The 16,092-nt window shown below is 46.5% G+C and overlaps 1 protein-coding gene across 2 annotated transcripts in view; it reads left to right on the top strand.

Moving 5' to 3' along the window:
• LOC102793909 (glutamate receptor ionotropic, kainate 5-like) overlaps positions 1 to 16,092 on the top strand; it is a 173,413-nt gene that overhangs the window by 121,180 nt on the left and 36,141 nt on the right. The window contains exons 5-8 of one of the 2 annotated variants that reach the window (XM_087835540.1): positions 2,523 to 2,688; positions 4,002 to 4,180; positions 6,494 to 6,547; positions 13,990 to 14,151. In XM_087835540.1, the coding sequence (XP_087691666.1) occupies positions 2,523 to 2,688; positions 4,002 to 4,180; positions 6,494 to 6,547; positions 13,990 to 14,151 (561 nt within the window). Of the gene's footprint in view, positions 1 to 2,522; positions 2,689 to 4,001; positions 4,181 to 6,493; positions 6,548 to 13,989; positions 14,167 to 16,092 lie in introns of both variants that reach the window. The other variant, XM_087835539.1, reaches the window with a different exon arrangement.

Raw genomic sequence — 16,092 nt, 5'->3', positions numbered from 1 at the left:
GTTCCTGAATAGTTTAGAATAAGCCGGGTGGATGGGAGCAAAGCCCGGCTGAGCTAATTACAGTTTACCTTTGAAGCCCCCGCAGGTCTGAGCTGAGGTTAAATCGCATCACACAGGACGTCTGTCCTCTGACCCCGTTCTTCGTTCCTCTCTGAAGTGATTAATTTTTCAATTTGTCATGAATTTTTCATCTTAAACACTCACGCTGTCAGTCACAGCACCTTTGCTCCGGGAGGTCTGAAGTGAAACAGAGAAGCTTGTCTGAAATTAGACTTCACACATCGTCACCGACCACGGCGACGTGTCCTCCTGCTTCAGCATGAAGCCAAATCGCTTCTTTCTTTGTCCTGTGGACACCTATGGGCAGAAATCTGTGCCATCAGAAACTGAATTTGAATAAGTTAAATTTAAATTTGAATTGCTCAGATTGAATCTGAATTGTAACTTGAATAAATGCTTTTGAAAACTGAATTTGAAATAGTCTAACTTGAAATTGAATTTATGGTTTGAAAATGATCATCACTAAATTGAAATTGAATTTTATATTTTGAAAGTGAATTGATTTGCTTTGAAACTGCATTTTATCCTTTAAAAATTCAGCTCTCGAATAATTTCAGTTTCACTTCTCACCATTCAGTTTCAGTTCTGCAAGTCAGTTTTTTGGGACTTACATCCGGTTCCGGTTCAAGAGTAATCGAGCGCAGATTAATAGAACTACGTTTTACTAGCGGACCGAAAGTGTTACTGACGGGAAGCTACAGCATCTTGAGCTGAATTCAGACTTCAGAAGTCGTTCGTCATGTCGAATGAGCAGCGGATAAACTCTCAGGTTGGTAATAAATGTATTACATGTATAAGAACAAGCGTCATGTTAACAAATGAGAGCCGTAAGGTAACTATTATGCTTATTGTAGCTGCTAGCTAAAAACGCTAATTTAGCGTAGTTTGCCCTGGATTCAGCTTTGACAAATATGATCGACTGTTTCTAGTAGAATTCCAAAGTTGTCATCTTCTCCCTCTCAGAGCTCTGTATGCTTGCAGAGACCCCTACTGTAGGGAAACATGCAAAACGGTGTCCAAACCTTTGTGTTTGAGCTTTATTTATGTCTTACACAGCATCCCAACTCTTTAGCTAACTTAACAACTTTAGCTAACTTAATAACTTTAGCTAACTTAATAACTTTAGCTAAAGTGAATAGTTAGTCTAATTCATTAGTGCAGCATTATTAATTCAAATTCAGTTTTCAAAAGCATTTATTCAAGTTACATTTTCTTTGTGAACGTGAACAAAGGCGGGATCATCAGCGAGCGCCGGGCTCCGATTAAAGCCTCCACTGCTGTCATCTGAACTTCCTGTATAACCTGTACTCACTCAGGGGCTCCTCACTTTTAAATGTCTCAATCTTAAAACAATGCTGGCTCACAGAAAGGTCAAAGGTCAACCCGCGGCTGCTGTGATGCCGATTTGGAGGAAGAGCACAAAGAAAGTGAAACGCTTGAATGAGTGTAAGCAGCTTTTACAGTTTTGCTGCAGGTGTGCTCACAACATACGTTTGCCCATCATATCCAAGCTGCAAACTGTGTGTGTGAAAGTTTCAGACTTCTGCTCGGCAGTAACAGCACCTCGTTTCCCCACATTGACTTGTCTCTGTTTATCCTTTTTATTACATCTTTTCTTTCCCCTTGTTCCATCTGTTATAAACCAGTTCTTGTTCCTTGGTAAGGATGGAGATCTCTTCACCGGCTGGCAGCTGCAGTTCCTGGAGTTTTACGTTATAAATGAAACTGGGACTTCCTCATTCGAGCTTCCTAAAACTGACAGCAGTAACATCCAGCCTGTGATGATAAAATTTCCCATTGTAGAAATACGGAGAAGTCGAAGAATAGTTCAAGTTTAATTCAGTTTTATTTATAAAGCGCTAAATCACAACCTGAAAGAGTAACCCTACAGTAATACAGAGAAAACCCAACAATCATATGACCCCCTATGAGCAGCACTTTGGTGACAGTGGGAAGGAGAAACTCCCTTTTAACAGGAAGAAACCTCCAGCAGAACCAGGCTCAGGGAGGGGCGGGGCCATCTGCTGTGATTGGTTGGGGTGAGAGAAGGAAGACAGGATAAAGACATGCTGTGGAAGAGAGACAGAGATTAATAACAGATATGATTCAGTGCAGAGAGGTCTGTTAATACATACATGTTCAAGTGCATAGTGGAGGATCATAAAGCCTCGAGGCAGTTGGTCTCAAACACAACATTTATGAGTTTTTGAATTTGTAAATCTGTCACATTTGAGCCGAACAGGCAGGAAGGTTGCAGCACCTCCTCTCAGGTGAAGGCTCTGCCACTTTTATACTTTAAATACTTTATAAAACATCAGAGTGTAATGTGACGATTGTCTGAGAACTGTCGTAACTCGGTGAAGTGTTTTTGGTAATGTGGTGAATGTTTCTTTGACTTTCAGTGTCTCCATGTTTCAAAGCCCAGCTTCCTTCTCTCATCATGCTTCTCATTCGCCCCTCAGATCCCTCACGTGAAGATCGGTCCCGAGGAAACGCCCAAGCTGCCCTATCTCCGCTTTGCCTCGGTGACGCTCTACCCGAGTAACGAGGACCTGAGCCTGGCCATCGGCTCCATCCTGCGCTCCTTCGGCTACCCGACAGCCAGCCTGATCTGTGGCAAAGCAGAGTGTGAGTGTCGCGGTTATTCCCACTGCAGCTCCGTCCACACTTAGGGCGCAAACGTTGGATTTTAGAGCTCCACTCCCCGATCCCTGTCCGGTTGCGTGTTCGCACCCGTTCCCTTCGGTTCTGTTTGGACGATCAGTCCTTGTTCTTCTCTTTGAACAACGTCTCTCGAGTCCGTCCTCCCTGCAAACCCAGCTCACATTTCCTGGAGTCAGTTTTCACCATTTTCCACCGGCGTTGAGCCCTCGTTGCCGATGGCTTTGATTTCTTTTCTGTTGTTTCTTCTTCTTCTGAGTTTTCTCTACTCCTCTCTTTCCTAATTCCTCTCCTCTCAAACACTTCCTTCCATTCTTCCTTTCCTCTCCTGAGGACTCTAGTCTCCTCCCTTCCTTTCCCTTGATCTCTTTTTCCCTCCGTCCTCCCCACATCAGTCTCCCTCAGCTTGGATCCACCTGACTGATCTGCCCCAGCTCTCCGCTCTAACATCTCTGCTCTAACGCCGTAGCCTCGGCCCGTTAACGGCCTGTATTGTGGTCCTGAGCGCTGCTGTCAGCCAGTTAAACGCTGTATGGCAGCGATTAGTCGAGACACGCCCGCTGCTTCTGTCAGGGACAGACGAGGTAATGAGCCGGAGGCCGACGCCTCTGAAAGTCGAAGCCCAGGTGATGCAAACACAGCAGGCTTCTCGCCGGTTTGTAACGCGACTGCTTTTGAAGCTTCCCTCGAATGAAGTCGTTTCCTTCTGCTGAGGTCTGTCTGAGCTGCTGAGGTCAGTCTTTCTCCCGTCCTGTGATTATTGACCCTGCTCACATCCAGCATGCAGATGTGTTTCACCGCGTGTCTGATGGTTGGCCCTGCTGTGGGATACCGCCTCAGCGATGCACAAACACTGAGTGTAATGGAGAGAAGTGACCACAGAAACGTAATGAGGTAATCCTGCCTCAGCCGCGTGCACTCGTGGGTCCGTGTTATTCTCAGAGGAGAAAATTAATGGACTTTCAACATAATCACCTTTATCCGCTCCGTTTATCGCTTCCTTTTAGGCCGGGAAGTCTGTAGAGCAGCGGCAGTTATTTGTCTCTCTAATGACTCCAAGTCTCATCAATTTTCTTTTTACAAGTCAGAGCAATAATTTTACAAGCAAACAAGCTAAACACTCAGGCGAGCATCATTTACAGACCCCGCCTCTTTTCCAGGCACTTAGAAGCACTCTGGATGAAGAGTTTTGCCGCTGCGTGACGTAGCTTTCACAGCCAAATGTTTCTGAACCATCGCTCAGACACGTGTGTGACTCATGCTTCTTTCCTGCCCCGTAGGTCTGCTGCGATTGGAGGAGCTGGTCCGCCGCTTCCTCATCTCCAGGGAGACGCTGTCGGTGCGGATGCTGGACGACAGTCTGGACCCCACCCCCCTGCTGAAGGAGATACGTGATGACAAAGTGGCCACCATCATCATTGACGCCAACGCCTCCATCTCGTATCACATCCTCAGGAAGGTCAGCCGTTTGCATCAGCGCGCTCGCGCAGCTTCTTACTTTCAGTCAAAAGGAGTCGACGACTCGTCCGTGCGGTAGATTCATCATAGCTGCAGGTTTGAAACGGCGTATTTGATCCATTTAAGAGAAAACTGCAACGAATAATCTCAGCCGGCTTTAGAGGAGCTAAAAAACATGTTTCCAAAATCGGCTCGTGTGAAGTCAGCAATAAATTCACGGACTTGGCAGCGATGCGCTCGCGGTGACATGAGCCAAAGCTTAATGGGAGCTGCAGTGCAAAATCACCACTGAGTACAGAAGTGCAGGTTAAACAAGAAGAACAACAGAGTTTTTAGGGTTTATGCTCAGGAGCGTGAGAGAAAAGGAGATTTAATCCTAAAACACAGGAAATATGAATCCCTGCTAGCACGCCACTAATCATTTTACATAAACCACGATCACAGCATGACACGCCCACTTTGTGCATACAGAGCAGATCAGGACACGTCAGGTGGAAAAAGTTCTGCAGGTCAGACGCGACGCGTGTCCATCACACTGAGATCTGTCTGCCGCGCGGCGCCGTATCTGACTTCAGCTAGCTTTAGCGACTGCAGCTAATGTCCCAAACATGTGCAGACGTGTCCGATGCAAATGCAGAGTGATCGTGCACAGCTGTATGATGTGGCACGCTAAAACATGGCAGCGTTTGAACGTGTTTTTAAAAGTCTGTGTGTAACTGGTTCCTGCTCTGCAAGCGTCTTCTTCCTCTCTGCTGTTTACAGCGAGGAACCTTCAGACACGCTGGGCTGGTTTTGTGCCAAACTGGCTGTGAACAGACTTTTAAGCCACGGGCTAAATCGACCTGCGTTTGGCAGGTTGCAGTTTCCCTCTCATAGCAGTAACCTTGGGGGGGGGGGGGGCAGGAAGTTTAAAATTCAAGACAAAATTACTGAGTAAACTCAGTCAGGACTTTTCAAGTTGGGCTGCAGGCTGAAGGAGATGTGAGCTGACAGTGTGCAGAAGGTTAATGGATTAATAAGTGAAGCGGCGTGCAGGCTCTGCGGTGTGAGGATGCCAGGTTAAATCCTGCGCTGCCCGTCGGAGCCGACGTACGCGTGGAAGGTGAGCGTGTCCCGAGATCAGCTGTGGCTGAGTTTGAGTCTCTGCTCGGGTCATTCGAGCAGAAAACATTCAAACATAGAAAAGTACTCCACCTGTCTGCTGATGCCAGGTTTCACTGTGAACGTTACAGAGATATACATGTTTATATGTCCACACTGCTGTGGGGAAGCTGCTGTTCTCCCGTCATAGCATCATAACTTTTAAACATATTCCCGTTCTCTGCCTGCTCTTTTAGCTAAATCCAGCCCAGTTTAAATGTCTTTCACCTGCATCTCACACAATGAGAGCACGCTGCCGTTATTATCATCTCCCTGAAACGTCTTTCATCGCTGACGCGTCCTGGAGACGGTAACCACGGTTTCCAGGCTGTTATTAAGTTTCCAATCCAATCCAATTTTATTTATAAAGCACTTAAAAATACCCAGCACAGGAACAAAGTGCTGTACAGAAAATAAGTTAAAACAATAGAATAACAGAAAACAGCAAAATAAATAAATAAAACACATAAAACATGAAATTAAAACAGCTCTATGTTAAAACCAAAACAAGATAAAACAGCATCGAATCACCTAAAAACAACTAAAATAAAAAATAAAAATAAAAACCAACATCTCACGTGGTGTCAAAGGCCAGGGTAAAGAGGGGGGTTTTCAAGAGTGACTTAAAAACAGATAAAGAGCTGGCCTGTCTGATCTCTGAAGGAAGCTCGTTCCACAGTTTGGGAGCTGCTACAGCAAAAGCACGATCACGAAGTTCACGCCCAGTCCTGGGTACATGCAGGAGCAGCTGATCAGCTGACCTGAGAGCGGGTGGGTGTGTGAGGCTGTAGCAGCTCAGAGAGATACGATGGGGCCATGGAGAGCTTTAAAAGTAAATAAAAGAATTTTAAGATGAATCCTAAAAGAAACGAGCAGCCAGTGACGTGAAGCTAAAACAGGGAAATGTGCTCAAACCTTCGAGTGCCAGTTAAAAGACGAGCTGCAGCATTTTGCCTCCTCTGTAGACGACTAATATATGACGCGCTGACCCCAATATAAAATGCGTTACAGTGATCCAGCCGAGTCTAACAAAGGCGTGGATCACTGTCTCAACGCGCTGCCGTGAAAGAATTAGTTTCACGGCAGTTTCAAAGTTGGAGCGATGGTTCCTTTCTAAATGAACTCTGGCTCGTTTCCACGGAGGACGCTTAGCGTTTCTTCTGCTCTCCTGCAGGCTAACGAGCTGGGCATGACGTCCGCCTTCTACAAGTACATCCTCACCACCATGGTAAGAGCTCCACACCCTCATAGCTCGCCACTTAGTTCTCCTCATCTTCACCGGTCCTTCCATAAAGAAGATGCTTCATAATCGTCTGATTCTTCATCTTCATCACTTAGTGACCCTCCTCCTCCTCCTCCACAGCTTTCTTCTCCACAGGCTTTGATACTATTGATAACGGCTGATAAAGGAATCGCTCAGGGATTATTTTGCTCTGTGGATGACACACCAGCCACATTTATGCTGGTGACTCAATGCTGCAGACCTGCCTTCCTTTCCTTTCCTTTCCTTTCCTGTTTTCTTGTTTCCTTTCCTAAAGATGATTCCTACTTTCTTCTCCTCGGTTTCATGTCCTTTTCTGTCCTCTATCTCTTCCATCTGTTCTCCTTCCATCCTCGTTTGTGTCGCCTGCAGTGATGGGGATAACGGCGTTACTAACAGCATTACTTTTTTCAGTAACAAGTAATCTAACTAATTACTATTCCTACCGTTACAACGCCGTTACCGTTACTGACAAGAAAATGCGGTCGCGTTATTATTTTTCAACAAACAGACGGGTGAAGCTGTGTTCAGCTTACAGCATCTTACATCAGCTGCAGGAAGTAGCTGTAAGTAATCTGGACGCTGCAGCTTTAAGCAGCTGCGCTCCCGTGGACGGTGATCACAGCTGGAGCTCAGGTGTTATATATATATTTATATACAGCTCATATACCAGTTTATAAACTGTCAGTAAAACCAGAGTCATGATAAACAAGATATACGGCGTTTTTCCCTGAATAGTTTCACGTTTACTGTCTAAGGACAGCAGCGAGACCTCTCTGCTTATGAGCAAACAAAAACAGCCCGTTCATGTTGGTGGAAAAATGCACCATGTCGACCAATCAAAAATTATATGGTGACATGACGTTTGGTTGTTCAGGAAGAGGCGGAAGATTTAGGAGAGAGAGAGTTTTGAGATGTGAGAGATTTGTGACGTTTAGCGTGTTTGGTGTAGTTAGTGTGTAGTGTTGTGGATAGTGTTGTGTTGTGTGTCAGAACAATGAGGCGACTGCTGTCTCCAGGTAGAAACAGGAGTGACACATGCTGCTGTCAGACCTGCAGGTATCAGGCTGTGATATTTCCTTTATAGTGGACAGAAATATTTGCAGTGGCACAAATAATTTGTGGCCTCTTGTTGAAGAACAGCTGATTGTTCTGTAAATAGTTTGAAATGGTTATTTAAAAAATCAAGGTAAAATTAAATGGATGCAAATAACTTTGTTGTTTGTAAAACTTGTGCATATGATTTTAAAATTGACAGTTTATATTTGCATTTAAAGTTATGAAATATGATTCAATGAACATGTTTGTGGTTGTTACAGTAAAAATATCACTTTTTTTACTCTGATTTTATGTTTTTTGTCTGATTTCAGATCAGTTGTGTTAACACAGTTTGTCAAAATGTAAACATGACTGTAGATTCAGACACGTGAGGTTGTGCTGATGAGACCAAACAAGACAAATAAATAGTTTTTAAAGGTGAAATAGAGGAAAGATCAAAAGTAGTTAAAAATGGCCGATTCTACCCTGGAGCCCAGAGGGTTAAACGTTTTTTTAAAGTAACACAATAGTTACTTTTCAAGTAATTAATTACTTTTAGAATATTGTAACTCAGTTACTAACTCAGTTACTTTTTTGAATAAGTAACTATAATGAATTACTTTTTCAAAGTAACAACACTGGTGGCGTGCAGGACGCTCGCAGCATCGTCGACATGTTAGATGGTGATATGGTGTTAGAGGTGTTTGTGCTGGTGTTGCTTCAGGTCCCTGTGAGAAGTCTTTCCAGAGTCAGGTGAGGCCATCGGTTCAAATCCTGAGCCAATCCAGCCATACTTGCAGACAGTAACTGAAACAGTAACTCCTGCATGTGGCGAGCTCTCACGGGCGCAGTGAGGTCAGCAAACACTAAGTTCAAACGTGAGCCCATTATTGCTGCTGGCGGCCATATTTTGTCATTACTTCTCCTCCTCTGTTATCGTCTCTAGTTTGCCTTGTTTATTCATTTTGTTTCTCCTTCTTCCTCCAACTCTTTCTTCTTTTTCGCCTTTCGCTGCTCGTCTTCTCGTCTGAATCTGTGGCGGTTTGTTCCGACAGCTTCCTGTTTCCTGCTTCCTGCTTCCTCTCTGGCCCGTTGCTTCTCTCCTCTTCTTTCACTCGTCTCTTTCTTCCATGCTCTCTGTGCCGCTGCGTTCCTTCGGGATGTTTGTAGGTCACGTGCTAGAACGAAACTCTGTCACCTCCCCCGCTTCACGCATGTCCTCCCCCGTTTCCTCCCCCTCCGCTCTCCTCGTCTCTCGGTGCTCATCACGGACGCACGCTTGTCCCGCCGCCGTTTGTCATCATTAGAGTTTTGCTGGTCGGTATCGTGCCCTTGTACGAGAGACTTTGTGTGGATAATAACTCGTCTCGATCTCCGCCTCGACTCTAAATACTGTCGTGTCACATTCTTTAACAGCGCCGTTTGCGCGGGGGCTTGACGCCGCGTTCGCAGACCAAGGACGACATCACCCCCCCCCTCCCCCCCCCCTCAGTAGGACCCTGGAAGGGAACCAAGATGAAAATGATTTGTCAACACTTCCACACACACCTGCCGTCTCTGACCTACCTTTAACTTTGCCATAAACACGCTCGGCTGACTGTGACAGGCTGACTTCAGGGCGCCGAGTTCATCGCCGTTTCACCACGAGGAAGGACTCGAGGCTTCAGCGGCCTCTACAGTTATCATTTGTATGAAACAAGCTGTTTTCTGATTGGCTGAAGGTTTGAACAGCATGCTGGACATGAAACCTCCTGGTTGCAGCGTTTAGTCGGGAGAGAAAGCTTTGATCACGTTCAGGATCGTCTCCCTGTGCAGCTCCGGACCGCTTCCAGTGAGGCGGCTGTTCTCAGATCAGTCCCGCTGCGTCCTGCTGTGTAAGCGTGTAAACGAGGGGTGGGGGAACGCCGCGTCCTGCTGTGTGTGCATCAGGGATTAACCTCTGTGATACAGCAGGTAAACCAGGGGTGGGGGAACGCCAGCCCTGATGGGCCGGTGTCCTGCAGGTTTTAGATCTGGGTCAACACACCTGAATCGCATGATGACTTCATTACCTGCAGATCTGGAGGGCGTTTAACCATTTAAACCAGCTGTGTTGGATCACGGACACATCTAAAACCTGCAGGACGCCGGCCCTTGAGGCCTGGAGACCCCCACCCTGGTGTAAACAGTCAGATCAGACTGCATCCTAGTGCAAAGGTCAGGTACTTGCACCCACGCTGGTGACGGTCTGCACGAGCTCGAGAGGATGACCTTGATTTTCAAACAGGAAACTTTTGCTCTCTGAGCTTTTCTGTCACACCTCATTGGCTGCAGCTGTGATTCTGTCACGAACCGGCCACTAGAGCTCAGTTTTAGGTGTAAAGTTCAAATATTTGTGTTAAAAAGTTATTTTTCAGTTTTTGGACTGATGACAAAAATCGCGTGGTCAGAGAGGAGCCTGAACCACAGCCTGATGGTGCGACGAGTGCAGGAAGTCTGGCAGCCCGCTCCTCTGCTTTCACTGGACACATGGACCTGGGTTCGGTTAGGCTGCTGGAGACTTGCTCAGTTCAGCCAGGTGGGCTGATCGCCTGCTGTCAGCGCACAAACACGGGGACGGTGGATTTTATCATCTCAGATGTACGTGTGGAAACATGTTCGAGGTTTTGTGCTGCTGAAAACGTGAGAGAGTCAAACAGCATCAGAGGAAGTTGGCTGGAGGGTCTCGCGCTTCCTCCGGATTGATGACGTCTGGACCGCCTCCTTTACTTACCTGCATCATGGCGTCCCGTCCAGTCGCCGCCAGTGTTGGTCAAGTTACTTGAAAAAAGTTATCAGTAACTAATTACTGATTACTTCCCCAAAAAGTAATCCCGTTACTTTACTGATTACTTATTTTCAAAAGTAATTAGTTACTTAGTTACTTTTTAAAAACACGATTTACAACCTGAATAGGTGATAAAGTGATAGATCTTTCAGCCCAATTCTACTTTTTCTACATAATCATCATACAAAATGTAATCAAATGGAAAAGTCTCTTTTTAAAACTTGTTTTATTCGTTTTAATCTTTTAACTTTATGCATCAAGCAAAAATTTAATTATCTGCAACATTCTCTGACTGGAAGAAATTAGTTTAATATTTAAACCTATTTTCTGCACATTCCAGCACATAAAATAAAATATTTTGTGTTTACACTCACTCTTTCAGATGCAAGTAAAACACAGCAGAAAATAAATAAAGTCAAAGACTAGCGGTCCTGTTGCTCTATTTTCACCTGTAAAGCAGGAGTGGGGTAGGCGGAGGGTTACCCTGGTGCAGGTGTGCAGCGGTCAGTGGAAGAATCCGCGAGTTTCTCTGTGAGTTTCCCATTACGTCGTAGCTACTCGGTGCTTGTTTGGAAGTTTAGGGGTTTTTTCGCTGTAAAAAGAAGTTTTCTTCCCACGCACAACGGACACTAATGTTTTTGTCACTTTTTATGGAATCAAACTCAAAGTAAGGTCAGTACTTCCACGCTTTAAACGCTGCACGCTCATACTCTCTCTGCACTCGATATATGATCCATTGTTGATCTGCACACAGCTGTTGTCACGAACGTCGCACTCGCTTACGTCACTGTCATGAGACATTCTCGCAAAAAAATCACGGTTTTAGTAACGCAGTAACGCAGCGTTCCTACGGGAAAGTAACGTAATCTAATTACCATTTTTGCAATAGTAATCCCTTACTTTACTCGTTACTTGAAAAAAGTAATCAGATTACAGTATTGCCCACCTCTGGTCGCCGCCGTATGTTGGCAGCGGCACTGATTCGGTCCAGATTGAAAAAGTTCCCCAGCATCTCCGCTTCAAGGTTCTCCCCTCAGCTGTGGGAAACCAACAACTTCCACATCAGGCGCACACAAAATGAGCAACAACGTGTTTCCTTTGTTTGTGTGTTTGCTGTTATCAACGTTTATCATCGGCGTCACGGGGATGGTTTCTCCACGTCGCTCTGCGCTCCGGGTTTTGTTTGTTCGACCCAGTTTTGTTCTTTTTCCTCTTTTGTGCGTCTCTGTGTCGTCATATTTTGGTAGTTTTGTCTTGTTTTTGTGTCTTTAATATTTCATTTTCACTTCTCTTAGCGTTCGTCTGGTTTCTGGTTCTGATTCGTGTGTTTCTGGACTTTTTTCCTCTCTTTGTGGTCGTTTCGTGTATTTTTGTGCGTTGCCGTTGGGGTAAAGGACAGTGTTGTAGGTCAGGGTGAAACCATTAAACAGCGTGCAGCAGCTGGTGTGGCTCAGAGGCTGTTTTGTGTGTCGGTGCTTTGTGGAAGGTTAATTTGGCCTCGGCGAGGAGCTCGGCATCCTGAAGTTCCATGAAGCGAGTTTCTAACTGCGTGGCGTCTGGGTGAAGTCATCGGTGAGTCATGGTATCGATCAGCAGCCTCGTCAACCTTCTGCAGATATATGGCGGCGACGTTCTTGTGAATGTGGCAGGAAAGGGTGTAAATCTTCCTGATTGCTCTTTAAACGTCACAGATTGAAACGGCGGTGGAGACGGTGCACGTCTTCCTCACCCCGACCTTGTCCCGCCCTGTTATTCCTTGACTTCCTACAGTCGCAGCGTCTCTGCGTCCCGGGATGCTGTTGCAGTGTTTCCTCCCCCGCTGGCCGCTCGCTGCCGCTCCTCCAGCCAACTGCTCTCTGTCACGGCTGCAGGCCGTCTGACGGCGCACTTGGCTGCAGCTGAAATTGATTTGGCAGCAGCAACAACAACAGCAGCAGTTTCCCAGGAGACGGGGACGCCGCTCGGAGGGATTGAGGTGGACGGATGCTCACCTCGCAGGCAGGTCGGCCCCGGTGCTAAACAGCCGGGCCCAGAAGATTCGCCGTGTGAATATTCTCGGGTTGTTTGAGTCCCGACCTCCGCTCCTCCTCTTCGCGCCCTCCACAGACGGGAGAGAATCTGAGCCAAAACGTTTTCACGCTGCCAAATAACGATGATGACAACCTGTCCGTGCAGCAGCACGCCAGACTGACGGCCGCTGACCGCACGCCTTTCCACAGTTACACTCTTCACATCATTTTTAAACAAAACGATAAACGTCAGCACACGAACCCAAACAAGCTGAAGGGCAGAGAGCGCATCATCATCGTCATCTTGTTGTCAGGGCAGAAAACTCTGATTTTAGGAACCAGTTTTAGCACCAAATGAGTGAAAAGGTCCAGGCTGATCCTGGGTCGTGATTGGTTAACATCAGACTCCGCCTGGGTCACATGTTGATGAAGAAGTTTCTTAAATGTAAATCAGGTGAAGGTGAAGCAGAGTAACCATGTACCTGAGGAGGAGTGTGTGTGTGTGTGTCTGTGTGTGTGTGAGAGACTGATGATTTGTGTATTCGGTCTAATGAGACTCTTAGTGTCACAGTTTGATGTGATTTGAGCTTCTTTGAATTTAAAGTGTTTGTGAGTCTCTTGTGAGTCTGTTGTGAGTCTGTTGTGAGTCTCTTGTGAGTCTGTTGTGAGTCGTGCTCACATCACTCCGATGGCTGAAACTGTCTCCTGTTGTTCGTCCTCTGACGACCTGCTTTCTGCTGCCTCTGCTCATGTTTCATTAAAGAGTAACTGTTCATGCACACTGATGCTGGTACGAGTGTCCTCTGAGTCAGAACTGTTCGGACCAAACCAGAATTAAATATTACACGATGAACATTTTCAAATGAAGCACACTGTAGCTTCCAGGTTGACTGCACAGTCACAGTAAGTGTGGCTGTGCAGCGGCTGCAGCCTCTCTGCCCACAGTCAGTCCCTAACCCCTGGTGGTGAACAGAGGAAGTGCAGTTTTAGGGGTTACAACATACGTTTCGGTTCAGCTCAGCTGAAAACAAAAGAAGTCTTCCTTCTTTTCAGGGGGACACGATCACTGAGCACAGCTTGTACCGTCGAGGGGATCGGAGGTGAAGCCAGCAGCCGGACGTTGGTTTGGAGTCGGCCGGCATTCCCGACTCGTTCCAGCTAAACATCTCATTGTCAGCATCTGCTGCACGACGCAAACCCTGCGAGGGCTGAGCAACAGTTTGTGGTTTATTTCAGCAGCACAGCTCAGCGTGACACCAACTCGCCTTCAAGGACTATTTGAAGCTCTTTGAAATCCCCAGCGTTTGATGTCCATCTTTTTTCAAACAAAAAGGAAATAAAAGTGTTTTTCTCTGCGTCCCTGTTCTGAATTTAAACTCTGCTTGATGTGCAGCCGGCAAAGAAAACTCCAATCAAGCTGTTAAAGCTGTTTGTTTCTTTGTGCTTTGTTGTTCTTTCTCCCTCTCTCTCAGATTCTCCACCCCTCCACGGTATCTGCACGTCACAGCGTTCGCTCGTGTCTTCTGTTCACTCGCTCTTTCTGTCTCTGTCTTCAGGATTTCCCCCTACTGCGACTTGACGATGTGGTGGACGATCAGTCAAACATCGTGGGCTTCTCCATGCTGAACATCAGCCATCCTTTCTACCTGGAGTTCCTCAGGAGCCTCAACCTGTCCTGGAGGGAGGGCTGCGACGTCAGCCCGTACCCGGGACCCGCGGTGAGACGGGACAGAGTACGACCCCGAGAGCTTCTCACCTCATCTACTGCCACACTATCAGAACCGTTAGAAGATATCCTCAGTGCTTAAAAGACTTCTTGTCTTTGTTCAGCTTAAAGGTTCAAATGCAAATTTAGCTTTTAGAGAAGAAGCAAAAGCAGAAAGTCAGAAATGAATCGATGAAAGGTGTGAGTGGGCTTAGTTTGCACAAAGAGAGGCCGACGAGCTGCTCACGGGAAACAGTGCCCATTATTCACACACAGTGAGACCGGTGTCCTTCTGACACAGTTACTGAGCAGCGTGTCTCCGCCGTACAGGATAACCTTCAGCCTCCTGCACAAATGTGGGTCACTGTGTCACAAGCTGCTCTTTGGTTTTCCTGATGAGCGCTCAGTTCATTAGCAATATGTGATGTCAGCAAACGAAGTCAGCCAATCGGTGATCTATTTATCACCGTGAAGCGCGCCTCAACATCACAGAGGCGTTGGAAGCGTTGGCTGTAAGGTGAGCTGGAAGCACAGTGCTTCGGTCAGCCGTGCCGTAATATTGCAGGATAGTAATACATGTGCTGGAGAGGAGGAGCCTGAGCTGGTCCAAGAGGTGGAGACATGCCCAGTGTAGTTATAGTTCACTGTTCCAGTCTGGAGACCTGGAGGAGCCCGTCTTCCTCTACAGGAGCTGTAGGCTGACTCACTACATGGTGTTCAGGTGGATCAGGTGGACCCCCACATTTGTGCAGACGACAGTAGATCTCTGTGCTAACTACCAACCCGACACAGGAAAGAAAGAAGTCAGTGATTATTGAAAGATTATTGAAAAAACGCTTCCGTCTAATGACTTCTGCACAGTTGCTTGGATACCAAGCTTCTCTTGCACAAATCCTGATGTTTGTGAAATGTTAGCGTGCCCTTTGTTGTGCCACAGCCACACAATATTTCAATGTCACTGCTCGACATAACGAAGCAGCTAAATTATGATCCTGGGATAATGATTTATACCTCAGGATGATTAGAGGTGTTAATCAGCAGATCAAGGTGTGATATTTAGAGATGCTACGGTAAGTAAGTCATCTACAGCAGGTTCAGCCCGGAGAGCGTCTTCATCTGTCACCGTGTCTGCGTCTTTGCCCTGATCCATAATAAATAGACACATCAGGGCAAATCTGTCCCATCAGAGCGCTTTGTCTCATCTGCAGCTCTGATATCAGCAGCGTGATAAGGCCAGCTTTAATAAAGATAACAGTAATGACAATAACGAGTTTGCCTCAGTCACTGCAAACAGCATCGTATCCCCGGGGTTATTACTCATATCTATTCACTTAAAGTGCCGGATGGATTTCATGATGAACTTTGTGATGTTTATGGATGTTACTGAACAATTAGAACAGAAGAAAAGTTCCCATCTGAAATGACACAAGACTCTAAGACTCGTTACCTGCAGTAGCCCCTCCTTACCTGCAGTAGCCCCTCCTTACCTGCAGTAACCCCTCCTTACCTGCAGTAACACCTCGTTACCTGCAGTAACACCTCGTTACCTGCAGTAACACCTCGTTACCTGCAGTAACACCTCGTTACCTGCAGTAACACCTCGTTACCTGCAGTAACACCTCGTTACCTGCAGTAACACCTCGTTACCTGCAGTAACACCTCGTTACCTGCAGTAACACCTCGTTACCTGCAGTAACACCTCCTTACCTGCAGTAACCCCTCCTTACCTGCAGTAACACCTCCTTACCTGCAGTAACCCCTCCTTACCTGCAGTAACACCTCCTTACCTGCAGTAACACCTCCTTACCTGCAGTAATCCCTCCTTACCTGCAGTAACACCTCCTTACCTGCAGTAACACCTCCTTACCTGCAGTAACACCTCCTTACCTGCAGTAACACCTCCTTACCTGCAGTAACCCCTCCTTACCTGCAGTAACACCTCCTTACCTGCAGT

This window comes from Neolamprologus brichardi, chromosome 22 (genome assembly GCF_056152115.1).
Source record: "Neolamprologus brichardi isolate AB-2024 chromosome 22, ASM5615211v1, whole genome shotgun sequence".
NCBI lineage: Eukaryota > Metazoa > Chordata > Actinopteri > Cichliformes > Cichlidae > Neolamprologus > Neolamprologus brichardi.
The sequence above is the reverse complement of the archived record's forward strand: the minus strand, read 5'-3'. Positions and strand labels throughout refer to the sequence as shown.